The sequence below is a fragment of the Pristis pectinata genome, chromosome 28 (assembly GCF_009764475.1).
Source record: "Pristis pectinata isolate sPriPec2 chromosome 28, sPriPec2.1.pri, whole genome shotgun sequence".
NCBI classification, from domain to species: Eukaryota; Metazoa; Chordata; class Chondrichthyes; order Rhinopristiformes; family Pristidae; genus Pristis; species Pristis pectinata.
Genome location: NC_067432.1, coordinates 1,472,224 through 1,498,062, shown reverse-complemented (window position 1 = coordinate 1,498,062; position 25,839 = coordinate 1,472,224). Strand labels below are relative to the sequence as shown.

Sequence of the window (25,839 nt, the reverse complement as noted above, 5' to 3'; positions counted from 1 at the left end):
GTGTCACAAGATCACAAGAACAAGGGAGCAGAAGTAGGCCATTCGGCCCATCAAGTCTGCTCCAAAGAAAAGGGGAAAAAGAAAAAGAAATGAGAAATGGGGGGGGGGGGGGGACACTACTCTAACCCCAATTTCCAGCCTTATTCCCATATCCCTTGATACCCCGATTATTTAGATATCTATCTATCTATCTCTTCCTTAAACACCTCCAATGATCTGGCCTCCACTGCTGTACGTGGCAAGGAATTCCATAAATTCACTACCCTCTAGCTAAAGAAATTTCTCCTCATCTCTGTTTTAAACCTGTACCCTCTAATTCTAAGATTGTGCCCTCTGGTCCTGGACTAACCCACCAAGGGAAACAGCTTGACCACATCTACTCTGTCCAGTCCTTTCAACATTTTAGATGTCTCTATGAGGTCCCCTCTCATTCTTCTGTACTCCAGTGAGTACAGTCCAAGAGCCGACAAACGCTCATCATACGTAAGCCTTTTCATTCCGGGAATCATCCTCGTAAATCTCCTCTGAACCCTCTCCAACATCAGCACATCTTTCCCAAGATATGGGGCCCAAACTGTGCACAGTATTCCAAATGAGGCCTCACTAGTGCCCCGTAGAGCCTCATCAACACTTCCTTACTTTTATACAGTATACCTCTCGAAATGAATGCCAACATAGCACTTGCTTTCTTTACCACCGATCCGACCTGGTGGTTAACCTTTAAGGTATCCTGCACGAGTACCCCCAAGTCCCTTTGTACTTCTGTACTTTGAATTTTCTCTCCTTCTAGATAATAATCTGCCTGTTTATTTCTGTCACAGTAAGTGTGAGTGGTTGTGATATGAATGTACGGATATTGAAGTAGTGTTATTAAATAAGTGGTGCAAGTAGAATATGCATGTGTGAAATCTGATGATTTTGCATTTCATGCCATCTCTGTACAAGGATAGTGATGGAACTTAAAAAAGGCAGTATTGATATTCCCAACATTCTGTATGTAATGTGATATACAGTATATTTAATTCCACACTTCTTATTTGTAATTTTGTTGCATTTCAGGAGATAAAATCAGCTCAAAAAATGGCAAAACGTTATTCGTCAATTCCTCAGATGTGGTCAAAGTGTCTCCTCCGTCATTGCTATGGACTCTGGTTTATCTGCCTTCCTGGATATGTGAAAGTATGCCATTCAAAGGTCAGGGCTCTTCGGACTGCTTATGATGTACTGAGAAAGATGCAGGTCAAGAAGTTGGAGCCACCGGATGAGGTGTGTAATGTTCATGTGCCTGATGCTGGCTGTGTGCATCATTCTTTGAGAGGGAGAAAAGTTATATCACCAAACACAATTAACAAAGAACAAATCTTGTTTGCTATTTTCTCTTGTCAAGTGGTCCCAGTTAAATTTTAGTGTTACCTTTACATCTGCACATTTTCTCTGTTTTTGCTTTAAATGATAAAAAGGCATCTAACTTGTTGCTGCATTTTCTTTTTTGTGTCTTTCATCATGGGTTCTTGCTTTGTGACCCTGAGTGGTGCATGAACGGGTTTCTGGCATTTGTTCAATTCTCAGTTCAAAGGGAGTACTCTCACCAGCAGACAATGATTTGGCTGCTGAATCAACAGCAAAATTATCCCATGTTTTCATCAGATTAATTGTATTTACTTGCATTTGGATGTTGAAATATGTGTAGAGCCCAGTTACTTGCCCCAGTAGTGACTACAGCACTTCCAAGATTCAAATTCCCTGTCACTTTGTTCTTTATAAAGTAGTCCCTGAAATGATAAAGTTGTTGTTTCATGGCCATAAGTTTATTAAATTCTTTTTCTTCTTCGATCCCACAAGATCAAATGATGACTTATTTCCATGACAGTTTTCTGTGTTTTGAGGTGGCCAATGAGGCCAGTGTGGGAGCTGCAGACTTCCATCGGTGCAGAGGGGTGAATGGGTGGCCAGTGCTCGAAACCCTGCATCAGGACCGCGAGCACAAAGTGAGAAGGGAGGGGTGAGACAGAGCCAGTAGGTGCACCGACACATGGTGAAGAATAACGGGCAAATGAAGCAAGGTTGGGGAGAGGAGTGGTGGGGTTAGGAGACAAGAGGCAGGTGGGTGAGAGGTGGAAGCAAATGGTAAAAAGGGCAGATGGAGACAGGATGTGGGAGGGGAGGGTGAAGGTGGGGCTGGAGGGGGTGTATGAAATAGCCAAAAATGAGAGGACCAGAGGTGGATCGGAAGGAGAAAGAGAGGGGAACACAGGAGGTAAGGGTTACCTGAAATTGGAAAATTCAATGTTCTCCTGATATGCTTTGTGCAGCAAGTCAAAGAAAAATGCAGGGAGAAGCAGCAGCCACTGTACGTGGCCTTTTCCAATCTCGCCACAGCTTTTGACTCCATCTAACAAGTGGGACTATGGAACCTCCTCAAATTTGCCTGCCCACAGAAATTCTTGATCCACGAGAACTTGCAAACCATGATACTAACCAATGGATCTATAATGGAACCATTCTCAGTGAAGACCAGCATCAAACAAAGCTGTGTCATTTATAAATTACCCACCATAAAATACTTTGGGACATATAAAACAGTGCAAGGTTGCACTAGTAGATTTCTCTAATTTATCTACTTGCAAGCACAATTAGACAATCTTGTGGATCTGGAACTTGCTATTGAAACCACACACAGTGCCATGTTTCACTCATTTGTGATGCCCCTCCGATGTTGGTGTAATTAAATTAATCTTTCACAACCTTAAAGTGATGCAGACATGACCATTTAGTGTTGCAAGGTGTATCTGACTCCTGAGTAACTGGGAGAAATGGGTATTCTAGGTAGCTACTTAAACATATTCAGCAAAGGATCTCTTGGTGATGGAAGCTGTGTTTCCTGCTCTAGGTGTGTTACCGTGTTCTGATGCAGTTATGCGGCCAATATGGGCAGCCAGTACTCGCTGTCAGAGTCCTGTTTGAGATGAAGAAAGCTGGTGTTCACCCCAATGCTATTACATATGGTTACTATAATAAGGTAGGAGCTGTATTGCACGTTTGCAGAGACTTATTGGTGTTGTTTTTTTATTATATTATTGATATTCTTCCTTAATGCTATTGACTTGACTTGTATTTCATAAGTCAGGGAGGCTTTTGAGCCACTGCCAGTGCTGCGTCTTATCATGCTTCAATCCATCTGAGGTAGGGTGGGTGGGACAGGAAGGTGGTGTGAGGGAACAGAGGATGAGTAGTGGGTGTGGGCGAAAGGTGACATCATTCTGAATATTCCCTCCCTGAGTGGAAAAAGGCCATGTCTGCTTTATGGTCTCAGTGAGATCATTGGAAACTGTCTGGATTCTTCTGAATCTGATTATAAAATAACAGATCCAAAACAATCTGAAATATCCACAATAAATCAATATTAATTGCTGATTCTTTAATTTCTGGCTTTAATGGTTTATTTTGAGAAGGAAGCTCCAGTATCTCTGGGTTTCATACTTGCAAAGATGAGTTTATTGGATCAGTTTACCTATTAGTGATGTGTAAATGGTCTGAAAATAATATTCCTAACAAACTTACAAGTTGCATAACCTGATTTGGAAGTATAACTGATTCGTTAAAATTTAAAATGACCAGGACTGAAAATTTCATTTCCCTACCGCTTGTTCACGGGCGAACTACTTGTTCTCAACCAATCTTTTATTTCAAAAGGTACATAAACGATTAATATTGTTTGCCATCAATCATGTGTCTTTAAGCTTTCTTAACAATTATGAGTTGAATTGAACTATATTGTGAAAGGAGGCTGTTGAGTCCATTGCATTTATTCCCAATTTTAGTCAGAACAATCCAACCATCTCCCTGTACTGTACTAACTGAAGTTAAATAATAGTTACTAAAGCACTGCCTTTTGCTCCAGTGTTTTTTCTTTCCTGGCATCTTTCCTTCATACTCTAAAGGTACTGCTGTACTGGGGTTTTGTTGCTATGGGAGCTGGGACTGATACCTACCCAATTAATGGCTTGCTCAAGAATAAGTATCCCTAGTGAACTGATGAGCTTTTCGACCGAGAGATATCAGAGCTCATCTTGGTTTCGTCTGTTCACACACAGCTGTTTTAGGAGACTATTAGTGAGGAAAAAGAGACACAAATTGTGGCCTTGATGTTCCCCGATACTGAGACCAGGGAAACAGAGCTGAGTTAGCAAACTATCCTACACTGAAATTAGCAAATTCAGCACAATTCAAAGGTGAACTTCAGGATTTAGGTGAGTCAGTACCCTGCATTTCTAGTCTGTCTCGCACTGTATCCCATTATTCCCATCTGGGTCATTTAGCAAGCCGTTATTTCCTGGTGAATGTCATTCTAATAAATGTACAGAAGGTTGGACTACATCAATGGGAAGAGAAACAGAGAATATTTCAGGCCAATGACTTCAATAGAACTGGAAGACTGAGAAAAAGAAATGTTTGTTATATTGCAGAGAGAGAAAGGGATGGGAGAACAAAGGAGATCTCTGAAGGTGGTGGGGGGGGGGTCGGGGGGGGGGGGTGTTCAAAGGTGTCCAGGTGACGCATTTACTTTCAGTACCATCTAAGAGAAGGAAATGAATGTTTGTAAATTGCAGCAGATCTATCTGGAAGAGTCCACGTAGAGAAAGATTAATGAGGATAGTAGAGAGGAAAACACTCAGAACCAGAACTGTGAAATGCAGAACACACAGAAATATCCAGCAGATGAGGTGGCACATGTGGAGAGAGAGAAGCTGGGTTAATGTTACAGGTGGATGATCTTGCATCAGAACTGGTGGATTCTAACATAGGCAAGAAATTCTGGTTATTTGAAATTGTAGAATTCTTGATCTGTCTCACTCTGTACCCAGTCATTTCTGGTCTGAAACGTGCATCTAAGTATTAAATGTATGTAATTAACACCTTCCTCAAGAGCCTATTCTTTAAAATCATGGGCTAAAGGGCCCATACTGTGCTGTAAAATACTTCAGTTTCTTAACATCTGAAATAAAGACATAAAATGCCAAAAATACTCAGCAGGTCAAACAGCTTCTAGGAAGAAGCAGCTGATGTTTCAACTTGCTGACCTTTCCTCAGATTTGGAAAATGTTAGTGAGCTGAAAGGGAGGGAAGAGGAAAGAACACACGGGATGGTCTACAACAAGGGTGGGGGCTAGACGCTGGACCATGCAGGGTGATGATGTTAATGAATTTGGATGGAGCAAGTAAAGAACCACATGATGGGTCTGGTGGAGTCATAGGTGGCAACAGAAGAACCATGAACAACGGTCTCAAAAGAAATGTGGTTGGTGGTTATGATTTGAAATTGTTGAACAAAGGCTTTGGTGCCTAATCAAACGATGAGGTGGTGGCGCTCAAGTTCAAGTTGAGCACCAATGGAATGGTGTAGGTCACCAATGTCAGAGAGGTCAAAGTGGAGTGGGGCAGGGAATTCAAAGTGACAGGTGATCGGATCTTCAGAGTCCCACTTCCAGTTGATGAAGGTGTTCTTCAAAGTGACTGCACAATCTGCATTTGGCCTCGCTGATGCGAGGAGAACATATTGTGAGCAGGAGATAGTTTACAGATTGAGAGAAGTGCAAGTAAGTCACATTCACCTGGAAGAAATATTTGGAGCCCTGGAGGCTGGAAAAGGAGAAGGTAAAAGGTCAGTTGTTGCAGTCATGCTGAGGCAAGGAAGGAGGTGGGAAGGAAATGTTGAAAGTGATTGAAAGATGGACCAGGATCAGGACAAACAGACACTTTAGTTTAAATTCTGTTATTCATCCAGCATTACTCTGTAAAATGAAACAATCATGTAAATGACCATATGTTATATAGACAGTTTTGAAGTGAACCTGCTCCAACTTCTGCATAGAAGTTGCGGTTGATGAAAATTAATTGGACTGGCTGCTGTCCTACAACTCCTTACTCATCCCTTTCTTGAACAATTCTGGTCTTTTGTATGTGCTCCCCCTTCCCCACTCTCCTCATTATTAACAGTCTTGATGCACAATTCCTTTATAAAATTTATCCATTTACCTAAACTTATTTAAGATCTTTTTAAAGCCAAATTCTTTAACAAGGCTTTTAGTTGATCTCCTGGTTTGGCATTCTTTTTTTACTGCACCTTTTGCAAAGATTTGTGGCATAAAAATTATTATGTATTAATTAACAAAAAATATGGTGCTCACATGCACACTTGGTTATATTTTACTTGTCACTTTGTAGATTTCATTGCAGGTGTCATTTGAATGAACAATACCCCTTCCTCATTGAATGTCTGAAGTCCACAAATAACTTGAAAATCACATTATTAAAAATATAGAGAACCAGGTTTCTGACCCATGCTAAAGACATTAAACTGTCACCTTACCTAGTATAGTGAAGTTCTGATAATCTACCACCCTTGGGACTAGCAGATTTTGTTTGGACGTTGATGCTACTGCTATTTATAGACCAACATACTTTTATTTGACGTGGGGTTGCAGACTTGAAACGTTGACTGTTTCCGCAGATGCTGCATAACTTGCTGAGTTTTTCCAGTATTTTTATTACACTTCTATTTCACTTTTTTATACATTACACAGCAGTATAATAATTCTTTTAGTGAAGCTAGTGAGTTTAAAGAGAATGTGAAGCAGCCCCAGAGAGTTTAAAGGGAGCAAGAAATCAAACCTGGTGTATTTCAGCTTGCAAGCTTCAGCATGTCTGTTTCAGCTTATAAAAATGAGTGAGTTGGATGCTGAGACCCTGGGATTTCTGAACAATTGGATACCAGATTATTGGAGTTTCAACAGTTAGACTTTGCCCCCTGTTGCTGAAGAAGTGTTGTTTTCCTTAATAAAGCAATCACATTCTAAGATCCGAATTTAACACTGGAGATTATGTTAAAGCTACTTTGTTTAGGCTCCACAGCAGGATATATGATCCTTTCTAGGTACTTAATCTTTGGTTTGGCATTGGGTTGATCGTATTTTAATTTTTGCAGGCAGTTTTAGAGAGTACTTGGCCATCGAGCAACAGAGGTGGATACTTTCTATGGATGAAGCTAAGGAATGTTGTACTTGCAACAGCTCAGTTCCGCAGAGTTTTGAAAAAGGCTCCAGCAAACCCACTACAGACGCAGGTGCTGTCAGGTAAGACGCAGGTTACCTACAGGTGAACACTGGAATTTGGAGAGCATCATATCGTCCAGCTACCACAGTGTATCCAGAAGAAACTTTAAATAGTCAAAAATATTGGCAAATTTAGTTACGGGATCACTTTTTCCATTGAAAATTGGCTTTATAGATGAACTTATTTTCTAATGCGTTGAAGGGGTATGGTGTCCCAGGTAAGGCCAGAACTAATTGACCATCCTTGTTTCCCTTGGCTCAGTGGCCACACCACTCAGGACAGTAAGTGAACAACACTTGTATGAATCTGAGTCATGTACAGACCACACTGGTGAGGGCAATAGGTTTTTCCCCTGAAGGACATTAATGAACGAGGTAAGTATTTTTAAGAGAAAAATCTGTTAAATGCATGGGTGCAAATGCTGATAGATTTTTATTACAAATTAATTAACTGATTTTTAAATGGCCCAGCATCATGTTGGGCTTAAACTAGTGAAGCCATATCTTGGGATCATTTGTCCAAATATGTAGGTGATTAGTTCAGTAACATGATTGGCACTGTGTAGAGAATATATAATAGTTAACACTGTCGGGTGCACTGGCCTTTTAGTGTAGAGTATTGTACACTAATTTTTTGAATTTCTGTTTGTCTTTATTAATGGGAGAAATGTGCTAATGGCAAGGCCATCATTTAATACTCATCCCTACTTGTCCTTGAAGAGGTAGTCAGCTGTTTTCCTGAACCCAGGACAGTCCATTGGTACAGATCTTAGACTGTGACAGCTTCTGTTTATTCCAATGCATCCAGTTGGTCTTCAGTCCACATTTAGTGGGATTACTCATCTGTCATGCAGGAATAGCAAAGGATCTGTGCTGCTTCCTGCACCTCACTGGTCAGTGGCAGAGCAGCATCTCATCTAGTTCAGTCTTCTGGGTTTGGTGCTGCTCAAGAGTTGTACTCAATGTAGTCTGAATCCCTGGCAATAGAATTATATCTCTTTATCGCAGGTCACTCGCCTGATATAAACTGCCAGGTTCATGTGCATTTATGTCTGAAGCCATGGTAATGTTATGGTAGCAGCAAGATGGGTGTTTAGCTGTTAGTGATTCACTTTTCGATGCAAAACTATTTGTCAGCTTAAACATTTGGAGTAGGAATGTTTGATTCAACCCTCTTACAAATCAAACCACAATCAAGTACTTTTGGTTAACTTAAGGATTATTTCATTTAAAAAGTATATATTTTATCTAATAGTGATTGCCAGTTTAGCTGGAGAACAATAATTAAATTTACTGGGTTGAGTGAGCTGAGCTAATACTTCAGGGTGGTTCAGCAATTACATCAGTCCAACCATCTGTGTTCTAGTTTTCTAAGCCCTTGAGCCCAGTAATTGCTTCAAGTCACTTATTTCCCTCAGTTATATTACCATTATTATTAAAGTCAGACACGAGATTGATTTATAGGATTTGAGGTAAGTCACAAATTTGGAATTTTGAGAAAACTCCTTTTTGAGGAGACTATTTTTAAACAGATTCTGTGGTTTCCTGATGGCTCAACAAATTTAGACAATGATTAAATGAACAACATGGGTCAGGACAATTACAGGTTTGATTGCCAGGCTTGTGGCTGATGTTAGCTTGAGTGCCAATGCTCTGGGGATCAGTGCTCTGGGGATCCAGGAGAGGGAAGAAGACCCACCATTTCTAGTCTGATCCCAATCTTGTGGCCCTTGATGTGGAATTGTGTGTTGTGTGGATGTATATAGAGAAAGGATCAGACTCTGCTTTGATGCCACCCCCACAGTTAAATAGCATATTAATACTCACCATTAGTGCAATCACTGGATCAGTCATGTTCACTGACCAGTTTGGTGCCTCTAGGATGAAAGGAAGAAAATGAAATTGCAGGTTCCCAGTGACTTGTTCTAATCTGTCTGTTCTCTAAGCAGATGGCAGTGACCTGGATGCCGTTAGCCACGGCAGCATGGATAGCTCTAATGAAAATAATACTGTGGAGCAGCCCCAGTTCAGCTCTGAGCAAATGAAAGTAGATTCCACTGACGATAGATCTAGTACAGGTACATTTTATGGTGTCATCAATATCTGTTGACTCAACTTCTCTTTTGTTTTGTTCATTGCTTTTTGCTGTCCCCTCTGGTCTGTGTGTGATTGTCTGCTTGTATCCATCTTATATGGCTTTTGATTCCTGCTCATCATGCCATCTAATTCCTTCCATGTTCCCCTTAATTTTCCTCCACCATCTGGCATACCCTTGTATTACTGCTCTCTGCACACAGCTAGGCTTGGCTCTAGCTCAAGCTATGGATATGGCAGTCAGGAGTCCTTGTATGAAAGAGTTCCTTGTCTTTCTCTCTGGATTTCCTCAGAACTGAAGGATGTCCATGTATTTTCAGGTAATTGTCTAACTTTTTGTCTCCTTTCTGTTTCTGTTTTGACTGACTTACTCAGACTTTTATAATTTTCTTGATTGTTGTGATCTTTAGCATTTTTCCAGATATGATGTGTATAGGAAGACAAATAGTCATAGAGTTGTACCACATAGAAATAGGCCCTTTGGCCCACCATATTTATGCCGACCATCGTGCCTTTCTATACTAATCCCACTTGCCTGCATTAACTCCATATTCCTCTGTACCTTGTTCATTTGAGTACTTGTCTAGATGCACCTTAAATGTTGTTACTGTTCCTGCCTCCACCAACTCCTCTAGCAGCTCATTGCAGATACCAATCACTCTTGGTATGAAAAATGTACACACCAGATCCCCTTTAAACCTCATCCCTCTCACCCTGAACCCTAACACTCTGGCTATCTACCCTATCTATGCCTCTTATGTCAACATCAAATGTAAAGTTTTTTTTCCCATTCTAAGGCTTTGGAGTATTTTCTGATTGGCCCTAGGTACAGCAGTAGTGTGGTAAAAGCCTGCTTCCCTGATGGTGTAGGACAGGATTCACTTCAAGTTAGTGAACTGCTTTCTGATCCTGAGAGGGCACTGTGTTCCCAGACACTTGTGAAGATGGCACCAAACGTGCACTGCACATGCAAACTGATTTGATCTCATGCCAACAAACGAGCTGCAGGCAGCATCTGTGGAGGGAAATGTATTTTCCTCTGCCTGACCTGCTGAGCTCCTCCAGCAGCTCGTTTTTTTGCAAGAGAGTAAATAATTTGCATGCACAGTGCATGTTTGATGCATCTTCACAGGTCTCCAACAGTTTGGTTTTTGCTCCAGATTCTGGCACCTGCAGTCTCTTGTGTATTGGATTTATTGCCTTGTTTTCCATCTTCCACCTCCTGGTGTTGGGGATGGAATGTTCCATTCATTTAATGCTAACCCTTTATTGTTGTTGGTTAGTGTGACTCATGGGTCTACGTACAGTGGAGTTGGTATGCCTGCCGTTTATCCAGTGCACCTCCAGGACCTCACTCTTCCAGTTCCATTTATTCTGCATCTGCCGTTGTGCTAATGGTCATTAACTATAAAATTTGCTGATAAATGCACACAGTCCCTTTAATGTGTTCAGTGGATTCTGTTGTTTAAACCTTTCCATTAAAATAAACAGAAAACAATGGAGAGGCATTTTTAAGTACGTAGAATTACATTACATTGGATATATGACATAAGAACAAGCCACTCGGCACAACCAGCTCATGCTGGTATTTTCTGTGCTCCACAGGAGCCTCATCCTGCCTCTCTTCATCGAGAACTATCAGCATAACCATCCTTTCCTTCTCCCTCAGCCTCCGCTTAAATGCATCTGTATCCTTCTCCTCAACAACCCCTGCAGGAACAAGTTCCATGTTCTCCCAACTTTGGGTAAAGAACATTCTTCTGAAATCTCCACTGGATTTCCTGGTGACCATCACAATTGGGAACATTCTTTTCCAAAACATTTCATCTAAAGACCTTTATTGGGTCACCAGTCTTAATTATTTTGTTGAGAGAAAAGAGATGTAGTCTGTTCATAGTTTGTTGGTATGTACACTCTTGCATTGGTATTATCCTTGAAAATTGCTTATGTCCTTTTTATAATATGGCAACCAGTTCTGTCCACAATACTCTCCCATGTATTCTAACCAAGATTTAATATGGGTTTAGCATAACCTCGCTAGTTTTCAAAGCTGTCCCTTTAGAAATAAACCTTCATGCTTGATTTGTTTTCTTTATTGCCTTGTTAACCTGTGATTGGGTCGCCTTACTCCTCAGCCCCGCTTGGATGTGCACCTTTCAAGTAACAGGTTACATCCCTGTTTATCCCACCAGATTGTACCACTTTGCACTTATCTGTGTTGACGCTCATTTGATCATTTTCCCTTTCTGGAAGTTCACTCCTGCACTCGTGTAATTATTTTGTAATCGTCCTCAGCACTGATATCCCCACCACCACCGAAATCGCTATCATCCACACATTTAGAAATTGTGTTCTTAATTTCAAAGCCTAAATCGTTAATGTAGTGTGAGCAGCAGTAGCCCCAGCTCTGATCCTCGCACTCCCATCGTTCACTGTGAATAACTACCCCATACACCCGGTCTCTGCACTCTATTCTGCTGCTCATCTTCTGCTTCTACATTTGTGAACCTTTGTCATAAATCTGTGCTGGGTTACCTAAGCTAAATCTTTTGAAAATCTAGGTAAATGACTTCGACTGTATTTCTATTGTCTGCTCTGTATTACCTCTTCAAAGAATTAAAGGTTGGTCAAGCAAGAGTACATTTGTCTCTCTCCTTCAAAATCAGAAATCGCTTAAGATTATTTGCTTTGGATGTTCCTGCAGGAAAGCAATGGAAGTGTGTTAGAGCAAACTTCCAAATAAACATTCAGTGCAAACATTTGAATCTTACTCAGTATATCTGTAACTCATCTTGGTTCATGCTCCACTGATTCTAACAACATTTGCTGAGTAAATATTTTAAAATGTCCAAGTTAATGTATCCTCTCTATTATCGGCTTTCTTTCTGTCTGAAGGCTACATTTGCCAATAATAACCTACATCTGCTTGTTTATGCTGTTGGCCAAGATAAGCCTGAAACTTAATTTGTTTAACCCATGCATTGCAACTCCTTTCTCTTTGTATGGCTCATTTTCACCATGTGAATAAGGATGTGTATTTTGGTTTTGTGTCATTGCAATTTTTCAGTGTAGTTACTGATCATCTGAAGAATGAAGTAATTCTTTGGAGTTCTGACAGTGCCAATTATTTACATGTAATAGTCATTTCTCCCCCTCCCCCTATCTATAAGAAAAAGGAGCAGGAGTTGTCCGTTTGGCCTTTCAAGCCTGCTCTGCCATTTACAATGATCATGGCTGATAATCTACCTGTGTCATTTTTTTTATACTATTCCCATAACCCTTGATTTCCTTAATGTCCAGAAATCTATCAATATTTGTTTTAAATAAACATGGTGGCTAAACCTCCCACAGCCCTCAGTGGAGAATTCTGAAGTTTCATTGTCCTCTAAGTGAAGAAATTCCTCCTCATCGTTGTCCTACATGACCTGTCCCTATTCTGAAACTGCATCCCTGGGAGAATGTCTACCCTGCATCTAGCCTGTCAGTTCTGTATGTTTCATTGAGATCTCTCCTCATTCTTCAAAAATCTATCAAGAATACAGTCCCAGTCTGCTGCAGCTCACTTCATGCGGCAACCCTGCCATTTCTTGAATAGTGAATCTTCACTGCACTCGCTTTGTGGCAGTACATCCTTGGGTAAGGAGGCCAAAGCTGTACACAGTACTCCAGATGCAGTCTCACCAAGGCCTGGTACAATGGTAAAGAGACTTCCTTATTCCTGTATTCAAGTCCTCTTATATAAAAGCTACCATACCTTTTGCCTTCCTAATGGCTTGTTGCACCTGCATTTTGGCCTTCAGTTCACAAGCACACGTAGGTCCCTTTGAATATCCAATATCCATTCACAAATGCTCCACTTTTCTGTTGCGTGCACCAAAGTGGATAACTCCACAACTTTACACATTGATATCTGTCGGCCACAATCTCATCCACACACTGAGCTCATCCAAACCTCTTTCAGTCTCCACCAACCAAATCATTGATGTATATAGACTGTGAACAGCTGGGGCCCAAGCACCAATCCCTGCAGTACCCAGCTCGTCACTACCCACCACCTGGAGAAAGAACAATCTATTCCTATTGTCTGTTTCCTGTCTGTCATCTATCCTCCATCCATATATTGCTCCCTATCCCACATGCTTTAATTTTGCTCACTGACCTCTTACGTTGCCATTATCAAAAGCCTCCTGCATCAAAATACACCACAGCCACTGGTTCTCCCTTACCTATTCTACTAGCTTCATCCTCAATATCTCCCATAGATTAGGTAAGTATGATTTCTCTTTCATAAACCCACTCAATCCAATTAATGCTTTCCAAGTCTTTTGTTATTCCATTTTATATATAATGGATTCTAGTACTTTGGAGGCTCTTATAAAGGATGTCATAACTTTTTTTATAGATGTATTTAATTATTATTAAAAGTTGTTTTATTATTGTTGTTCTGTCTAAGGTGGACAATCAGATCTAGGATACAACTCATTATCGAAAGAAGAAGTTAGACGGGGGGAAGTGCCTTCAGCCCTTGGATCGGAGCAATCTGCTGTGTGTCAACCAGTGGACAAGGAGGACAAGAAAGAGAGTGACTCCAGCTCATGTACATCTCAGCTCTTGTAGTTTCTACACCTTTGTAGAGAGAATCGCTGTGCATGGTTGGGCTGGCATAAATTGGTTGGATTTGAAGGAAGATTTGATTGCATCATGCGTCAGTGGAGATACTTCTTTCTGCTTATGCACTCAGCCATGCTTAAATTGTCCAGAGTTAATTTCTTAGTGTTTGAAAGTGTCGAGTAATAGTACCTGGAGCTGGGGTTGGGATGGTTACTGATTCCTCAGTTCTCCTCGAATGTAGATCAGAAATAATTAACCAACTGGTTTGTAAAATAAGTTTGTAGTTCACTTCTGAGCATTGAGGGACTTGAGAAAGTAGAGTCAAATAGCAAGTTAAAGATCTAAAGATTGCCATGTTAGTTGAATAAAGTGTTCAGCGTTGTTCCTGAATTCTTGAGAGTGATACAACAGTCAAATGGCTGAATTTATTTGACATCTTAATCTGTGGAATTGTAGCTGAAGGGCTTCAGAAGTGAAACCTAAAATACTAGATCAGATTTCAGCTTTTGGACCACTCCAGGTTCTCATTTGACTTCGATAGTCTATTTTGGGCTCATTGTAGGAGCTGGTTTTCAATTTCTTTGCTGATTGAAGCTGACTATATGAACTTTTACTCTGCTCCTGGCTGTGAATGAATGAATGTGGTCACATGATCACTGGTCTTATTTGGTAAAATGAACATGTAACCAAAATGTACAAAATTCCCTGGGCTGTGCTGGGAATCCAGCCTGAGAGAAAGAATGGTTGCTTCCATTGACCTTAACTCCCCCAGGATAGAGAAGTAAACAGCAGGCTGTTTTGATGGCTGTCATTAATCCTGCAGGAAGGGTAAATTTGTGGACTGGGTAAGAACAGAATTGGTGAAAAACCAACTTAAACTGAATGTCTGTGCAAGCAGAAGGTTTGGCAAATGGTAGAATGGTGTTTATATATGTTTTTTTTGGGGATGTGGGTGTCACTAGGAAGTCGCATCCTTAATTGACCTTGTTAAGGCTCCCTTCTCAAACTGCCGATATCTGATGAAAGTACTCCACAGTGCTGTTCTGGCGGGATCTCCAGCATGTAGACACAGTCATAATGAAGGACCAGTGATCTCTCTCCAGGTTAGGATGATGGATAACGGAAGGAGATCTCGTGTGGTGGTGACCTGCTATTGATTTCTGGTGCATTAGACTTGGAAAAATGTGGTTTTTGAACTGGGCGGAATGGTGCCTGAAAGCAGTGTGGGGTTGGCAGTGGTGATCGTGGTATCAGAGGTCAGAACAGTGAGAGGAGGGGGAGTGAAATTTGTTTTAAGATGTAACATCATTATACAGTGCTTTCAGTTGAAATATGTTATTTTGTTTTTGATAATTGCCTGATAATGAATTGCTGATTCTTTTTTTCTTGCATTGCTTGCAGTATCTGAGAGTGACAGTGCAAAGGGCAGTGGAGATTGTCTGCCCCATTTGGAATTTCAAGGAAGCAGAAGCAACTTGAAATCTGTGTCCAGCATTGTAAAGATGAACTGCAACTTAGAGACAGCTCAGCCAAACCAGACTGCTGAGGAAAACAATGGTGTGTAATCCAGGCACTTCTCATATCAAGGAGTTCGATTTAAAGATTATCATTCTCAGCTGTACTTGTAACTTTCAAGCTTTTCAGTAACTCTTATGCATATATAAATGTAAACAGTTAACTGTGCTAAAAAAAAGATTAAAATTGAATTTGTAGATTTGTTACAGTTCAACAAATCCAGTCACTGCTATTCCCCAGCTTTTTCCATTAGCTCTCCGATTTTTCTTCCTCAAGTATCTATTTAATCTCTTTCCTTGCTCCTAAATTTTGTCTGCAGGATTAAACCTCCTTTCTGCCTATGCCCTTGGTATCAACTTTTTGCAGCCACTCAGTTCCATCCTTCACTCTGGCACCAGGGGTGCAGCACAGTATCCTAGAAATGTTGTCTGTGGCCACAAAAACACTTGTCTTCCCAACTATCTATGGAATCTTTAATCACAATAGACTTCCTAACCATTCTCTGTTTCCCACCCCCACCCTCACTTCTACTGATGTACGTGTATGGCTGAATGATCCTTGGTGCTGAGGTCTTTACTCTAGCTGTATTGCCCAGGGTTGATTGTCATTTAAAATGAGATGCACTGCTGCACTACTAGCCTGGTCTGCTTTGACTATCTGACCATCCTTTACCCCTGCCACTGGCATCCGCTTAAGCTGTGGAGTGACCACTTCTTGAAACATGCCTTCTGGATAGATACCAGCCTCACAGATGCTGTGACAGGGCACCAGATTGCAAAGTATGGAATCTGGAGCATGTGCTCTTAGAACTGACAACACTTCCTGCATGTGTAGTCATGCAGGTTGTGAGAAGCATCTTCGATTACCTGTGTACAACAGCATGCACATTCAATGGAACTGATTAAAGTATTAACTTCAGTTAATGCCCTTACGGCAAAAGGAAAATGCATATTGGAGCGTACTGTTGAAAAGGCTGTGAGAGTATCTTCATTAGAAGGATTGCAGGGGTTCAGGATGGTGGCTCAATACCACTTTCTCAAGTACAGTCAGGGATAGGCAATAAATATTAGTTTTGTCAGCATTAGCCATATCACAAAATATTGAATAAACATTTCTTTAAAAAAACATTGTGAATGGAATTGCGCATTGGCAAAAATACCACATAGTCATACTGCACAGAAACAGGCCCTTTGGCCCAACTGGTCCATGCCAACCAAGCTGCGCACCTAAGGTAGACCCATTTTCCTGCATTTGGCCCATATTCCTCTAAATGTTTGCTATCCACGTACTTATCCAAATGTTTTTTAAATGTTATTGTATGCACCTCAACTTCTTCTGGCAGCTTGTTCCATATACACACCACCCTCTGAATGAAGAAGTTGCCTCAAAGGTTTCTTTTAAATCTTTCCCCTCTCACCTTAAACCTATGCCCGCTAGCTTTTGGTTTGCATTTACCCTAGCTATGCCCCTCATGATTTTATACACCTCTATAAAGTTACCCCTCAGTCTCCTATGCTCCATTGAATAAAGTTCTAGCCTGCCCAACCTCTCCCTATAACTCGGTCTCTTAAACCTTCTTACTTTATGGTGGAAAGATCATTGATGAGGTAGCTGAAGATGATTAGGGCTGTGATTCTGCCCAGAGGAATCCCTGAAGTGATGTCCTGCAGCTGGGAATTTTGATATCCAATGTTGCCGTATTTTTAATTAACTGCTGCAGGTCTCACTCACTAAGTTTTTTTTGTGTGTGTGAGTGAACAGTCCATTGTTCCAGTGGATGAGGTAGCAATACAGTTTTTAATTGTGGTTTCTCAGAGGGCACACATCCTGTGGTAACACTAGAGCAGTCAGTGCAGAGAGGGGTGAGTGCCTGAGATTACTGTGACACCAGAAGCTTAGGAACACACTACCTGCTGTACCATCATTCAGCAGTGATAGACAAGGTAAGGGAGCAAAAAACTGTCTTCCTAAAGCAAAGTTCTAGAAATCTGAAATAAAACACTCAGTAAAAGTACTCAGCAAATCAAACAGAATCTGCAGATAGAGAAGCAGAACCTCTCTGACAGTTGGACCTAAAACTTCAACTATTTTTCTCTCTTCACAGCTGCTGCCTGACCTGCTGAGAATTTACAGCATTTTCTAGTTCTATTTTTAAAAACATTAGATGTGAAATAGAATGAAATACATTGCTGTATTTAACCAGAATTGAAACTGTTTACTATTTGTTCACAGAAAATGCAGCAGGGGTACTGTTTACCACATCCTTCAGTGAAGCCGCATATCCTGATCCTGGGCTGGTGCACAGCAACAGCCTACGCAAGAGGCACAAAAGTGCTGTGGAGCCTGGTCTAAAGGAACAAATGGTGTGGGGAGGAAGGAACCGCAGCCTTAGTGGTGATGTTTATGCAGGGCTCATGGTGCACAGAGGAAGCATGGACAATGACCCCCGGAAAATGGCAGAAAAACTGGGCGCTGACGCCAAAATCCTATCAACAGCTTTCCAATTGGCCACAAGACCAAACTCATTACAGATTAGCAAACACAGACATGTGCACAAGCAGGCAAGCTTAAGCCAAGAGAAGGAATTGAGTGATGAAGATACTCCATTTGAATTGAATGAAGCATCAGCTAATATAGAGGATAAAACAGACTCTCCTGCCATCTTTGATTTGGAAGATCTGGACAGTGAACTTGATAACATGAAGTCTCGTGGAAAACCGCATCAAAACCAGAGGCAGCCACCCAAGCAATTGCAGAGGAGTCTAAGTGCAGGAGCTGGTGTCAAACTAGCAGAAAGAAAGGGAGTTCAAAGAGGCTATGACCCCCTTTCTCTTCTGGTTGCAGAAACTGATCAAGAGAAAGAGGAGGACGAAGATGAAGACTATGATAAATGTCTCTCCACTCCTTCAGCCCGTCGAAACTTGGCTGAAGAAATAGAGATGTACATGGACTCCATGAACAGCCCCTTGTCTAGCCGCGCACCTAGCATGGATTTCTCAAAGCCAGAGGAAGAGAGCAGTGGATCATTTAACACCAAAGTCCTGCCTGTAGTAAAAGGATCAAGGAGATCTAGCCTTCCATCTGGCTCACCCAGGTCAGCAGGACTCTCACGCTCCAGAACATTTCAACCACAAGCAAATGTCAAGCGAAGAGACAGACTTTGGTCCTCACCATCATATTCTCCAAGTAGCAACAGGAGAGTAGGAGCTCGAGAGACAGGTAGAGCTTTGACCCTCATGTCTCCTCCTCCTTTTAAATTAGACTCATTATTGCCACCCACCTTTGATGTGCTAAAACACAGCATGTTCTCAGCTGGGAAGGGAGTGGCAGAAAAGGCAAGCAAGTGGTACACGAAGTTGGCAACATATGCTGTACCCATCAAGGAAAATGGCAAGGTAGGAAACTTTAAAATGGTGGGGGCATTTAAAACAAGTTGTTCGTGTTTCCTTGAATAAATTGCAGAGCTCTTTAAAAATCAGCTGAGATGCAGTGGACCATATGGTTTCCATCTGCGCTTTATAGGTCTGAGGTGTGCACTGGGATTTTGCTGATGCCGTTCATGTCTCAGGCCATATCCTGGTTGTTGCATTGTTGGTCTTTTTAAGTGGTTTTCAATCATTAAAATTGTGTAATAAATAAATAAAATGAGTAGATAAAAAAATCTATTATAGTGTTTCATGGAGTTCAGTAATGTTGGGGGAAAAGATCAGCAAGCCAGGCGGCATCTGTGAAGAGAGAAACAGTGAACATTTCAACTCGAAAACCGTCCATCAGAACTGAAAAAGTCCCAGTTCTAATGAAGGGTCTGCAGCCTGAAACATTAACTCTTATTTCTCGCTTCACAAATACTGTCTGACTTGCTGAGCATTTCCAAGATTTCTGGTTTTGTTTCAGATTTCCAGTGGTGACTTCTGGTAGGTATTCTGCACAGAAATGCATAATCTCTACCATGCGTACAAACTGAACTTTGCTTTATCTTTTACTTTAAGGGATATTATTCAGAGAGAAACAGCGCCTCCTCGACTGGAATGCAGGATCCTGAAGCATCATCCTTAGATGAAGAGACTTATGAAGATTCAGACAGATTAGCTTACACCCAAGCTGGGAGCATGCCTATAGGCGAGACCAGAGGAGGGGGTGTGAGACAGGCTAGTGTGGACAGCTCTGGAAATCATGATGGGACACCTCGACAGCAATTACAAGTTGGTAAGTAAAACCTGGGGAGAAGACTCTGGCCCAAAGAAATGAGCACAGAGGCAGCAGAAAAAGAGTTCATTGCCATGTTGGGTTGTGACTTCACTTAGAGATGCAAGAGACTGCAGGTACTGGAGCCTGGAGTAAAACAAAAGAGCTGCTGGAGGAACTCAGCAGGTCAGACAGCATTTTGGAGGGAAAGTGACAGTTGACATTTTGGATCGATACCCTTCATCTGAACTTCATTCAGATGGAGACACGGGGACAAAGCTAAAGCCTCTGTTGAAGACTGATCATTCGGGATCAGACTCTTCAATCTAGAATGCAAACTCTGCTTTTTCCTCAGATGCTGCCTGATCTGCTGAGTCCTTCCAGCATTTTCTGTTCTCATTTCAGATTTCCAGCATCTTCTGTTTTCAAGTAAAATCTGGGTACACAGTGCAAAGTACAAGTCTCACAGAGAAACATTTCAGCTGTGCCATTAAATGCTAATTGTTTATCAGTGTATTGTAGCAAATTCTGCTAGTCATTAAATCAATGGGGCTTATTCCTAAAGTTGACTCTTTCCATGTTTAATACATTCAGCAACTTCATGTATGGCTGGCAATTGAGGTTGGCAACAAAACTGAGTTTTATATATAAAAAAAATACTTAAGAGTGCAGAAATGAGTACCAGCTACTGATGTGCTCAATGGGATAGTGTAAACTTGTGCCACTGGCCTGTGTCTCTCTAAAGTACTGGGTTAAGGTGAGAGACTATAGGGAGCTGACAAGCCCTTCAATCATCATTTGTAAAATGGATTCATTTTTGAAAATGAGATGACTGTTCCCTTTAAAGTTGATAATTGGGATCTCAGTATAAAAAGATGTGAAATGAGTAATTTAATAACTGCTACTTGTGACATCTCTGATTTGGTTTGTATTCAGGCAGTGCTCAGTCAGCAAGTTCCAACTTTCCTTTGCCAGACAAATCAGATGTTGGATCTTCTCGATATACAAGCAGCACCAGCATCTTCCAGAACTACGCCATGGAGGTGACCTGAGCTCATCATGCTGTCGTCTCAATTATTGTCACTTATGTTCAAAAAATGTAGCTTGTGCTTGCAAAAGAGTGGCTTAAGTTCACACAGTGCTTTTGATGCTGCAACATGTCCCAGAGGGCATAAGTATTTTACAAGAGAGTAAAACACAATAGCCAAAGATTTCAAAGAGCTGATGAGGAACAGTTGAAAGTGTGAATTTGGGCAGCCTTTTAAAAACAGAAAGCAGGATCAAAGCATAAGGGAGTTCAAAGAGCAAGATCCAAGAGACTGAAAGCTCTGGAACAGTGAGGGTCAGCAGGAGTGAGTGGAGACTTGATGTGACTAGCATATCAAGCTGTAGTAGTTCCACAGTTGCATGGCCCAAGGGTGTAGAGAAGTTTTAAGGGTTTTAAACCTGGTGTATTGGAGAATTCGATAATGGAGAATGCTGGGTGAGTACAGCTCAGTTGGCTGTTTTGGAGGCGTGGACTGCATTGAAGAACGTGATGAGAATGGAGAAAAGAGCCTTAGCACTAGAGGCTCAGATGGGACGCGAATCCTGGGTTTTTTCATTCATTTTAGGATCTCAGTGTCACTGGCATGGCCAGCTTTTATTGCCTGTCTCTAGTTGCCCTTGTGAAGGTGGTAGTGAGCTGCCTTCTTGAACCATGCATTCCGGGTGAAGGTGCTCCCACAATGCTGTTGCGTGACGATTTCAATGATTTAGCCCCGGTGGCAATGAAGGATCGGAGGGATATTTCCAAGTTTGCATAATGCATGATTGAAGGGGTACCTGCGGGTGGTGGGTTCCCATTATACCTGCTCTCCATCCTCCTTGGCGTTAGATGCTGCAGGTGTGGGAGGTGCAGTTGTGGTAACCTGGGTGAGAAACTGTGGTGCATTTTGTAGATGGTACACACTGTAGCCACTATATGTTCATGGTAGAGGGAATGAATATTTAGTGTGGTTAGTGGTGTGCCCGTTAAGTTGGCTGTTTTGTCTTGGATGGTGTCAAGCTTGGAGTTGTTGCAGCTGCACTCTTCTAGGTAAGCAGAGAGTTCTCCCAGCACACTCCTAATCTGTTCCACGTACGTTCATTTGCTGCAGGATACCCAGTCTCTGACCTGCCATTGTAGCCACAGTATTCAGGTGATTGGTACAGTTGAGTTTCTGGTCAATGGTGACCCCCCCCACCAAGGGTATCAACAGTGGAGGATTCAACCATGGTAGTGACATTGAATGTTAAGGGTAGGTGGTTGGACTCTTTCTTCTTGGTAATGGCCATTGCCCAGCATTTTTGTGGAAAGAATAATACATGCCTGAAGATCATCCAGGTTTGCTGCACGCAGGCTCGGGACGCCTCATTTGCTGAGAAGTTATGAATGGAACTGAATGTTGTGGAATCATGAGCACCTGGCTCTAAAAGTCCTGATCCTAGGGCCTGAGCACTCCTCCTAATCATTTTATGTCTTTCAGATCTGAGGTAGCTTCCTTCTGTTTAAGGCAGATTTTCCTTCATACCAAGGGTGGTATTGTTAGAACGCCATGTCCAACATTTCGCTTCTGAGCCAGTGCTTGTAGTATAGAGGACAAGAATGGTAATGTAAAATCAGGATTCAGAAGGGCAGGTAACCAAGAGAAATAGTAGGTTTCTTTTGATTAATGGAACATACTTCTGACTTAAGATCCTGTCTGGAGCACATTGTTCCTGTAACAGAAATGTAACTATTGGTGGGCCAAGTGTGTAAGAATGATTGCTGTGAGTATTTGGTGGTCAGTACTTCTGACATTTCTCTACAGAACCATATTCCATGGAATCAGTGTTTTTTGATTGATTCAATAAACCAATGCTCTTTTTAAAAAGTGCTTTTTGTTCCTGTTTCCCAGATTCTTATCTCCAGCTGTTCCCGGTGTCGAACTTGTGACTCACTGGTGTATGATGAAGAAATAATGGCTGGCTGGACAGCAGATGACTCCAACCTCAACACAACATGTCCGTTCTGTGGCAACTTGTTCCTTCCTTTCCTGGGGATTGAAATCAAAGATCTGCGAGGACCGGGCAGGTAGTTTATTTCTGACGCCTGATGTAAAATGCAAGTGAAAGAGCTAAATGTCATATTTCCTTGAGACATAGAGGGAAGGGATTTGGCCAGTCTAACCTCTGCCAACTCTCTCAGCATTCCCATCAGTCCCATCACCTGCTTATCTCTCAGAAACCTAGTCTCTCTCTTGTACCTAACGACTCCTCCCACAACACTGGGGGTAATTTAGAGGGGCCAAATAACTTGCCAGCTGGCAGGTCTTTGGATGTGGGAGGAAACCGGAGCACTCAGAGGAAACCTACAGGGAGAATGTGCAGATCTCACGCAGACAGCACTGGCGGTCAGGATTGAAGCCGGATTATTGAAGCTGTGTAGCAGCACCACTTCAAACTCTTTCATTTCTCCTGTGCATTGTTGGGAAGGTTTGAATGCTTTCTGTTTATTTACTCTCCCATCCCAAATTCGAAGAACCAACTGCCCTACTCCCTGTTCCCGGGATGTAGGATAACTCAGGACACCAACTTCAACAAAGGCTCCTTCAGTCCCATTCAGATTGTCAGTGAAGGTGCTTAAGGGCCAAGCCTGGATCATAAGGAGTCGTGTTTGATTCAGGAAGTTTTGTTTGGTTAAGGTAACGTTTGAACAAGCAGGGCATAAGTGCTGTGTATCATTTGTATAATTCACTGTAAGTAATCCAGTAAAGTGATCCACAAACTTAACTTCATTTAAGACTCTGATAGCAAATACACACCGTTAGAATATTGAGATGAACCAGGACAGGGCTTTCTTTCTTTTGCCCTTTGAATTTCCTTAATGCCCTTTAAGGAAAGAAAGCTACCTGCCCTATATAGTGTGGCCCATATTACTGATTGATGTTTGCTAAGTAACTTAGCAACTAACAACAAGCAATAACTTCTTGGGAAAGAACCAGTAGACAAGAGCAGTAGGTGCAACTGCACCAATGCTTTCCACGTACTGAGCACAAATTATTGAAAGCCAATGCAAGTCTGTAGGCACAAGTTGAGTCCATAACCTAGTGCAGGTACATTTAGTCTGGGACTCTTCCAGGAATCACTGACAAATTCATTTGTCCATTTTTGCGGTAATTCTGCAGTTCATGTATGATTTTGTGCTTTATTGAGTTTGGGTGAAGATTTGTAGTGTGGTATCATTGTGTGGGTGTTGCGTGAGTACATCAGAGTCCGTTGTTGTTCTTCTGAAAGCCTGTGAATTGAACTGAATTGTAGAAACTCTTAACTGGTCAAGAGACGTTCTGAACCAACTGCCCCACTGTTAGCATTTTCATTTCAGACTTTCTTCCCATGTAATTTTACTGACTCATGTCTGATTATTTTCTAGAATGTAATCAATCGAAGAAAGTACACTGTAATGTCTTTTTTTTAATATTTATTAGGTATTTTCTGAAATCCAGTGCATCTGCAGAAAGTATACAGAATTTACAGTCCATACAATCTTGCCGAGGAATTAAGAACTTTACAGTCTCCCCACCTGATCTGGGTGTGAGCGATGCCAGCAAGCCTCACTCTCCAAGAATTACAGTGCAGGAAGTTCCAGACATGCAGTGGTAAATGTCAGGGTCACATCCTGGGTCTAACTTGTAGATCGGCGTGGTGAGAATCAAACCTGCAACTCAGTTGTACTGTTTTGTTGAAAGTCATAGATCTGTGCATTCATATCTCCATACTTAAAACATGTTAAGATAAGATAGGATTTCTTTATTAGTCACATGTACATCAAAACAGTGAAATGAATCTTTGTGTAGAGTGTTCTGGGGGCAGCCCGCAAGTATCACCATGCTTCTGGCGCCAACATAGCATGCCCACAGCTCCTAACCTGTACGTCTTTTGGAATGTGGGAGGAAACCGGAGCACCCGGAGGAAACCCACACAGTCATGGAGAGAACATACAGACAGCGGCGGGAATTGAACCCAGGTTGCCGGCACTGTAACAGCGTTACACTAATTGTTACACTTTTCAGTTGTACAGAAGCAAACACTTTCTCATTATTTCAGTCAAGGAAAATCACTGAAAAGCAAAGCAATGAAGGGTCTCCCAGTCTGAGACCAGACTGGCAGGATTAGGATGGTGAGGCAGGAAATCTGATTTCCTTTTGGTTGTTCATGATTGCAATTGCATGACTAGCCTTAACGTAACCAATAAACCTGGCACCTACAAACTAACAATGTCTTTCAAGGAGAAAGCTGAATGAATTTCCTAAGAGAAGTTTTGAAAGTTCCAGTCTAGGTGAATTGACACATCCTGAGGAGCATAACAAATCAGAGCAGGAGTGGCCATTGCCCTAGAAGTCTACTTCCCCAGTCATCGAGATCATGGCTGATCTTTTATTTCCAGCATCATTTTCCGTTGTGAAAAACACTATGATGCTGGAGAAACTCAGCAGGCCAGGCAGCATCCATGGAGAAAAGCAGGCGGTCAACGTTTCAGGTCAGGAAGAATCCTGACCCAAAGCATTGACTACCTGCTTTTTCCCACTGATGCTGCCTAGCCTGCTGAGTTCCTCCAGCATCATTGTGTTTTTCATCTAGGTTCTAGCATCTGCACTCCTTTGTTTCTCTCATGTTCCAGTGTAGCAGTGAGCGTAATGCTATTACAGCACCAGCGACCCAGGTTCAATTCCCACCACTGTCTGTAAGGAGCTTGTACGTTCTCCCTGTGTCTGCATGGGTTTCCTCCGGGTGCTCCAGTTTCGTCCCACATTCCAAAGAAGTACGGGTTAGGAAGTTGTGGGCATGCTATGTTGGTGCTGGAAGCGTGGCGACACTTGCAGGCTGCCCCCCAGAACACTCTACGCAAAAGACGTATTTTACTTTGTGTTTCGATGTACTTGTGACTAATAAAGATCCCTTATCCATGTATCCCAGAAATGTATCGATCTATGTTTTGAATGTGCAAAGACTGAGTCCCTGTAGTCCTCTGAGGTAGAGAACTCCAAAGGATCAGCACGCTTTCAGCAGCATAACAACTTGTCATATCAGCCCTGAACAGCCTACCCCTAATTCTGAAACACTGCCCCTGGTCCTAGACTCCTCTGCCAAGGGATGCATCCTTCTTGCATTTAGCTTACCAAGCCCTTTTAAGGATTTTGGAAGTTTCGATGAGATCTCCTCTCAATCTTCTCTACAGTCCCAATCTGCTCAATCTCTCCTCATATACCAGCTCCCTACCCGCCCCCCCAACCCTCCCCCATCCCCTCACCCCCCCCAACCC

General features: G+C 41.9%; 1 protein-coding gene across 10 annotated transcripts in view; it reads left to right on the top strand.

Annotated features, from left to right (window-relative positions):
- Positions 1-25,839, top strand: part of dennd4a (DENN/MADD domain containing 4A) — a 149,644-nt gene that overhangs the window by 110,893 nt on the left and 12,912 nt on the right. For 9 of the 10 annotated variants that reach the window (XM_052040681.1, XM_052040682.1, XM_052040684.1 and 6 more), the window contains 11 exons: positions 1,060-1,266; positions 2,891-3,019; positions 6,986-7,133; positions 9,062-9,190; positions 13,660-13,803; positions 15,219-15,374; positions 17,565-18,727; positions 19,322-19,538; positions 20,454-20,560; positions 22,436-22,611; positions 24,005-24,175. In XM_052040681.1, coding sequence (XP_051896641.1) covers positions 1,060-1,266; positions 2,891-3,019; positions 6,986-7,133; positions 9,062-9,190; positions 13,660-13,803; positions 15,219-15,374; positions 17,565-18,727; positions 19,322-19,538; positions 20,454-20,560; positions 22,436-22,611; positions 24,005-24,175 — 2,747 coding nt within the window. Of the gene's footprint in view, positions 1-1,059; positions 1,267-2,890; positions 3,020-6,985; positions 7,134-9,061; positions 9,191-9,409; positions 9,527-13,659; positions 13,804-15,218; positions 15,375-17,564; positions 18,728-19,321; positions 19,539-20,453; positions 20,561-22,435; positions 22,612-24,004; positions 24,176-25,839 lie in introns of all 10 variants that reach the window. The other variant, XM_052040683.1, reaches the window with a different exon arrangement.